Source organism: Alosa sapidissima, chromosome 20 (assembly GCF_018492685.1).
Source record: "Alosa sapidissima isolate fAloSap1 chromosome 20, fAloSap1.pri, whole genome shotgun sequence".
Taxonomy (NCBI): Eukaryota; Metazoa; Chordata; class Actinopteri; order Clupeiformes; family Clupeidae; genus Alosa; species Alosa sapidissima.
Window position 1 is genome coordinate 28,867,861 of NC_055976.1, and position 8,038 is coordinate 28,875,898.

An 8,038-nucleotide genomic window follows, 5' to 3' on the forward strand; every position below is an offset into this window, starting at 1 on the left:
ATGGGATATCAGAGGGCCATTCTGTACAGCTTCCTGCCCCTCTGGAAGGGTGGTGGTGGTGAGTGGGGTATTCACCTTTGCGCTCCAGAGGCATAAAGGATGACTGAATCCCACCTTCTCACACACACACACACACACACGCACACGTACACGTACACACACACACACACACACGCACACGTACACGTACACACACACACACACACACACACACGTACACGTACACACACACACACACGTACACACACACGCGTACACACACACGCGTACACACACACACACACACGTACACACACACACGCGTACACACACACACGCGTGCACACACACACACACGTACACACACGTACACACACGCATACACACACACACACGCATACACACACACACACGTACACACACACACACACACACGTACACACACACACGTACACACACACACGTACACACACACACGTACACACACACACACGTACACACACACACACACACACACACACGTACACACACACACACGCGTACACACACACACACGCGTACATATATACACACACACACACACACACACACACACGCGTACACACACACACACACACACACGCGTACATATACACACACACACACACACACACACACGTACACACACACACACACACACACGCGTACACACACACACACACACACACGCGTACACACACATAATGTCCCTCATAGTTCTCCATCCATTGTTTCTTTATTTCCTTCTTTTGTTCTTTACCCCTTCTCTCTACTCCTCTCTTTCTCTGTTACTTTCTCTCTCTCTCTCTCTCTCTCTCTCTCTCTCTCTCTCTCTCTCTCTCTCTCTCTCTCTCTCTCTCTTGATATACCCTTCTCCCTCTTTCCTTCTGTCCATGTTTGGCCTGTACCCCCAGGCAGGAAGTGAGCGATGTGTTTAGCTGTGTAATTATAACACACAATGGGGAACTCCCTCTCACAAGACCAACAGCTCACACGGCAACGGCACACACACACATATTTAAGTTACACACACACACACACACACACACACACACACACACACATAAACATGTTTAACACACACATACACACACATGCATACATAAACATACATTTACACACACACATGCATACATAAACATGTTTTTTACAAACACACACACACACACACACACACACACACACACACACACGCATGCAGTACTGTAGGTTAAGAGTTGTTGCTGGTGTTCTTGAGGTTCTACATGAATGTGGTTTGGTGGTTCGAGAGGCTGATTCAGTACCAGCTGAGCCAATGAGCGTCTACTTCATCCCCGGCTAAGCCAATGAGTGGCTGTTTCCGCCCCGGCTGAGCCAATGAGAGGCTGCTTGAGCTCTGGCTGAGCCAATGAGAGGCTGCTTCAGCACCGTTGACATGAGCTCAGAGGAAGGAAGAACACAAGGTGAGACAGCCCTGCTTGGCTGTAGCTTCTACCACCAAAGCCTCACATCTGAAGCCGCCGAGCCTGGCAGAGGAGCGGGAGAGCGGGAGAGGGGGAGAGGGGGAAAGAGGAATGGAAGAAGAAAAGGGTGAAGAAAAGAAAAGAAGAAAGGAAATATTGGCTGCAGAGAAAAGAGAGGGGTGGGGGGAGCTCTCTGAGTACCTTTCACCCAGGCCAGGTTTTTTAGTGTGTGTGTGTGTGTGTGTGTGAGTGTGTGTGTGTGTGCATGAGAAACATGAATATCTGTTGACATGGGAATGCAGTTAGTGGAGGCTAGGGAAATGTTGCCTGGCCTATAAGCTAAACCGTGTGTGTGCGTGTGTGTGTGTGTGTGTGTGTGTGCTGAGATATGCATGGAGAGGAAATGGCCATATGGGCAGCTCATTCAGGAAGCTTTTAAACGGGCCGGATCTCAGCACTGGGTTCCGCTACTGTTCTCACAGGAATGAATCCTACCCCATACCCTCTCTTTGTGCTGTTCTAACAGAGAACCTTTCTGTGTTCTAATGAGAACTTACATGTGGACCTGATAATCTTATCGATTTCTAAAGAACTCTTTAGTGGTTATTGTGATCAAAATTGCTCCAAGACCACTGGTGGGAGACTGCAGCTATATTCTCAATACCGGAAGCATATTACCCACATGAAATATTAAAGTAACAAGCCAACGTATCTGTGGGGGAAGTTAGTTCTTATACACTTAACACACACATGGAAAATCACAAGATACCGCCCCCACAAATGATCCATCCAATCAGTTGATATTAGGGATAAGGATGTCACAAACCCCTTATCCTTCTAATGGCCTAGGCTATGTGTGTGGGCAATTACAGCTTCAGTCCACCCCCATCACTGGCGAAGAGAGCTCAGCGCCGCCTGTACTTCCTGCGGAAACTCAGGAGAGCAAGTGCTCCACCAGCCATCATGACCACATTCTACCGAGGCACCATTGAGAGCATCCTCTCCAGCTGTATCGCTGTGTGGGGCGGAAGCTGCACTGAATACAACAGGAAAGCCCTGCAGCGCATAGTGAACACAGCTGGAAGGATTATTGGTGCTTCACTCCCCTCCCTGAAGGACATTTACACCACCCACCTCACCCGCAAGGCGACCAAAATTGTGAGTGATGCAAGTCACCCCGCTCACAATCTGTTTGATCTACTGCCCTCTGGGAAGAGGTACAGAAGCCTGCGCTCCCGCACTACCAGACTCACCAACAGCTTCATACACCAAGCTGTAAGGATGCTGAACTCTCTCCCTCCTCTCCCCCCTCCACCCTCAGCTACATAACATCCTGGACATTGGACCCACAATGGCCGCCTGCACTACTCCACTTGCACACTTGCACACTTGTACACTTTACAACTTGTTGTTGTTGTCCTGAAAACACAACACTTCTGCTGCTCTTACATAACTTGCACCACTATGCCACTTTCTTTCTTACTTAGGTCAAACAGAACTACCCAAGCCTTTTATTGGCCTGACTTTGCACTAGTATTTTATTGACTGTCTATGCACAATTTCAACCAAATTTTGCTGCTCTTATTTTTTTCATTATTATATGTGCCCTCTTATTTACTTATTTACTTACTTTTTTGTTTACTTGAATGTTATGTTTGTCTGTGGACTTAAATTGGTAAAATATGTCTTGTCTTCACCGTGGGATAGTGAGAAACGTAATTTCGATCTCTTTGTATGTCTGGAACATGTGAAGAAATTGACAATAAAGCTGACTTTGACTTTGACTCTCCAGAAAGTGGGTTGGACCATCTCTTACATATCCCACTGTAGGAATTCATGAGCAGCTCTCTCATTGGCTGAGCTATGAGGCCTGGTGGTGCTAACAAATGAACAAACTGCACACTGTTATTTTTGTCTGGCAGACGAAACCCCCCTTAGTTAGTGTGTGATTGGCTGTTCAATATGTCAGTCAAAGTAAAGGACTCCTTCCTGTGACCGTAGGAGGTTCAGAGTAAACATCAAACCTTCTACTCTGTAACTCTGAGGAGAAAAAAATTAACTGAAGGGGCGTTCAGAGGACCCTTTGTGTGTGTGTGTGTGTGTGTGTGTGTGTGTGTGTGTGTGCGCGCACACGCAGGGAGGGAAGAGTAAACACAACGGTCATGTGCTCATTGGTTATGTGGCAGAGCTAACATAAATATATGATGTTCTATACACACACACACACACCTTCATGTGCTTATACATGCTCTCTCTGTCACACACACACACACACATATGCACACGTACCATACATGCCTGTGCATAAACTCTTTCTCACTCACTCACACAAACACATATATACACACACACACACACACTCTCACTCATGAGTTTGCTCACACAGACCACACACACACACACATTTGTCACTCTCAGCTTTACAGCGTTATTACACAGCACACACACTTGTTGTAAACGCTGAAAACAAATAACCCAGTTGTAACACATAAGACAACACACACACACACACACACACACACACACACACACACACACACACACACACACATCTGCTATATCACTTTATCGTTTTTTCACAACATTTATTAGTTTGTCATGAGAGAGAGAGACCCAGAGAAGATGAAGAAGAAATGGAAAAAGAAAGAGGGGTCCATCTGTACACAGTTCCCCCCCCCCCCCCCCCCCCCCTCCCCAGTTCATTAGTGTTAATTGGGTGTATGAGTTCTCAGTGGGGGGCATTTTGATTGATCTGCCCCTGAGCCTCTCAGACTGTGGCTAAGACTGCAGCTTAGCAAGGATTTACCAAACGGCCAGGCCTGCAACAGTGCACTCACCAGCAGGGCTGCACTGGGCTTTGGCCATCTCTGTCTCTGTCTCTGTCTCTGTCTCTCTCTCTCTCTCTCTCTCTCTCTCTCTCTCTCTCTCTCTCTCTCTCTCTCTCTCTCTCTCTCTCTCTCTCTATTTCAATTCAAACCTCCTCTCCTCTCCTCTCTGTCTCCGTCTCAATTTTCCACAGTGTAGTCTGGGCTGCTGTAGTGTGGTGGGGTGTCTGCCCAGAGTGCCTCTCTTCTGATCTGTGTGTATGTGCGTGTGTGTGTGCTTGTGTGTGTGCGCGTGCGTGCTTGCGTGTATGCGTGTGTGAGGGTGTGTGTGTGTGTGTGAATAATTAAGATATCTCCTTCCCTGTGTAACACTCCTAGTCTGCTCAGGGGCTCCATTAAAGTGTGGTGGAGTGTAGTGGGGTCTCTGCCCAGAATCTCCTTCTTCTGATGTGTGTGTGTGAGAGTGTGTGTGTGTGAGAGTGTGTGTGAGAGAGAGAGAGAGAGAGAGAGAGAGAGTTCTTCTATACACCCCAGCACTGTTAAATCCACTGACATTTAGAGAAACTGCTTCAGCTACATCAAAACTGTTTGTATTGCTATTTGTTGGTTATTTTTGCATGTTTGAAACTAAGAAAGCGTCACATAGTATGACTTTGACTTTGACTTTGACGTAGCCCCTTACCCGCGCTCTTGCTTGTGCTGTCTGCAGTGGGGAGAGTGGAGCTGGGAAGACCGTGGCGGCCAAATACATCATGGGCTACATCTCCAGGGTGTCGGGCGGAGGCCCCAGGGTCCAGGTGAGTTCCACAGGTACACAGGTACACAGATACACAGGTGTGCACTCCGGAGTGAGACTGAGGGCACATTCACACTAGACCCTTTCGTCCGGAGCCGAGTTTGTGTGGCCCAATTGGTTGGGTTATTTTTGCTAATGTAAATGCAGTCTACTGAACCCTGGTGCGGACCCGGGACCAGACCAGAGTCCAGAGCTAGAAAACGGTGGTCGGGGAATGACGGGGGTCTGGTACGGTTCCCACGCTGTCCTTTCCCAAGCCAGGAAATAAACTCGCGTTTTTGCGACGTTGCCAAGCGATATTGGTAAATAGAAGCTAGTGTTTATGACACCAATGGTCCCAGGTGCACTTGTGTAATGTAATGTGAGCAGAGACTGGCTGGGTCAGGGCTAGCGGGGAGTAATCACACCCAGGTACGGTCCAGTTAAATGGACCCAGTTTGAATGCACCCTGAGTCCTTAGGTGAGACCTATGGGAGAACTTAAGGGGACACACACACAGAACGTTTGAGTGTTCTACAAAGAACTGAAGGGGTACACACAGAGAATGTTTGAAAAGCTGAGAGAGAGTTGAGGAGTAGATGAGGGAGAACTGAGGAGGAGGTGCAGAGGAGGTGGGGTTGATGGAGGAGAACTGAGGAGGAGGTGGGGTTGATGGAGGAGGTGGGGTTGATGGAGGAGAACTGAGGAGGAGGTGGGGTTGATGGAGGAGCCTCAAGGTGTGTCCCGGGGTCAGTTACAGAGGGAGCTCTCTGTAGCTCCTGCCCCCTGGGCTCCATCAAACAACACGTCAATCCCTCCTTTTATCTGCTGTGCTGTTTCCACTCCTCCATCAGCCCTGTGTCTCCCTCTGTCTCTCTCTCTCTCTCTCTCTCTCTCCCCGTCTCTCTCTCTCTCTCTCTGCTTTAGTGTTTAGTGGGTATTAATCATAAAACTGCCAGTACTTAAAGGGCTACTGACAGACATGGAATAAACTCAAACTCTGATCACCTTCAGTAGGATCTGGTTTTCCCCCTTAATCCAGTCCTGCATCCCTAAACTAGAGGCTGTCTGGGCAGCGCTGACTCTCACAGATGTCCTGTCTCACATCCCTACACACACACACACACAGACCACCACCCCAGCTCAGGAACGTGCTGCTCCTCTCAAGGCGACAGCCTAATCTGGATCACAGGATTCCTGTACCCAGACACGCACGCACACACACACACACACACACACACACACACACACAGAAACACGCTCATGCTAGACATCTCTGATTTCCTCTAGACCCTTTGATTTCTCTCCAGCAAGCCCCCCCACACACACACACACATACACAAACAGTATACGTTCACACACATACACACACACACACACACACACACACACACACACACACAGTCAATTTTAAGTTGTAATTTGTTGTGTTTGTCTGTCTGTCAGTGTGTTTGTGTTTGTAAGAGTATGTTATGACTGTGTTGTGTGTGTGTGTGATATTGTTAATGTGAGTCTTAATGTGACAGAGAGCTGGTGCTGGTGCCTTTGTGGTGCTGTATGTTTATACAGAGTAAGGTCATCGGGGTGCTAATGCATCTCTCCAAACATTCCCGTGTGTGTGTGTAAGTGTACACTTTAGATCAGAGTTTAAGGGGGGAAGTGGCCCTTGGAATTTCTATTGTCTAAAGTCCACAAAGCTGTCCATTGTATGAAAGGAACCCCAGCTCTCTCTCACACACACACACACACACACACACACACACACACACACACATCCTCCCCCCATATCCTCATATTTTTTCTTGCTCGTGTTCCCCGCTGCTTTTGTGCGAGTCTGATGATGTCACAATATCACAGTCACATGACCCATCAATGCCACCCCATTCCCTGCGGCTGGCCACTAGATCCTACTATAATCTCCCCCGTCTTTAAAAGTGTGTGTGTGTGTGTGTGTGTTTGTTTGCTTTGGCCTACTTATGTCATAACGTCACTGCCTATCAGGTCATTGTCCCTTGATGGGTATCTCCACCATGCAAATGAGCTCCTGTCATGTTTTGCCAGTGCAGCCTGTACAAAGGCAAATCAGCCCTGAGCGCACACACACACACACACACACACACACACACACACACACACACACACACACACACACACACAGCCAGCACATGGGTGGGGCTGCACTTTTCATATCCAGCGCTCAATATCATGTTCAAATGCACATACCAGATAATACACTTTACATGCTCTCCTATGTCCTTGGAAAGACAGTAAAATCAATGTGTGTTTGAGGTCATGTGGAGGGGTTGTTTTCTTGTGAGGTTTCATTATTGTTTTATTATTATTATTATTATTATTATTATTATTATTATTATTATTATGGTTTGGTGGAAAGGGCTGGTTAAGGCTGGAATGGAATGCTGTGTATCAATGTCTCAATGTGTCAACATATCAGAGGAATAAATGACTGAGGAATAGATAGATAGATAGATACATACATACATACATACATACATACATACACACACACACACACACACACACACACACACACACACACACACACACACACATACATACTTTATTGATCCCAAAGGGAAATTCAAGGGTCTCAGTAGCATACAGACATCACACACAACATGCACTTACAGCAGAAATGGTAAACATAAGTATAAACATATAACTAAAATCCACTGTACAATAAAGACAGTAGAAAGATAAGAAAAACTAACAAACGAAATACTAAATACACTATATAAATTCAATTAAGAAAGTCCAATGTGCTTGAGGGTGATCAAGCATAAGACGCTTGTAGTGACAGGGCCGGGACTGGTGAGGTGCTAAAGGGCGTGAGTGTCATGGTGAAAGTGCAAAAAAAGTAGTCCAAACAGTGCAACAGTGCAAGAGTGCAAGAGTAATGTCCTTATATCATTTATTCAGAGTAGCCCACACTCTTTATATTATTTATTCAAGACCGACGTTTCGGCAAAACAGCCTTTGTC

General features: G+C 46.9%; 1 protein-coding gene across 1 annotated transcript in view; it reads left to right on the plus strand.

Moving 5' to 3' along the window:
* Positions 1–8,038, plus strand: part of myo1ea (myosin IEa) — a 71,727-nt gene that overhangs the window by 30,156 nt on the left and 33,533 nt on the right. The window contains 1 exon segment of the mRNA XM_042073985.1: positions 4,974–5,061. Within this exon segment, the coding sequence (XP_041929919.1) occupies positions 4,974–5,061 (88 nt within the window).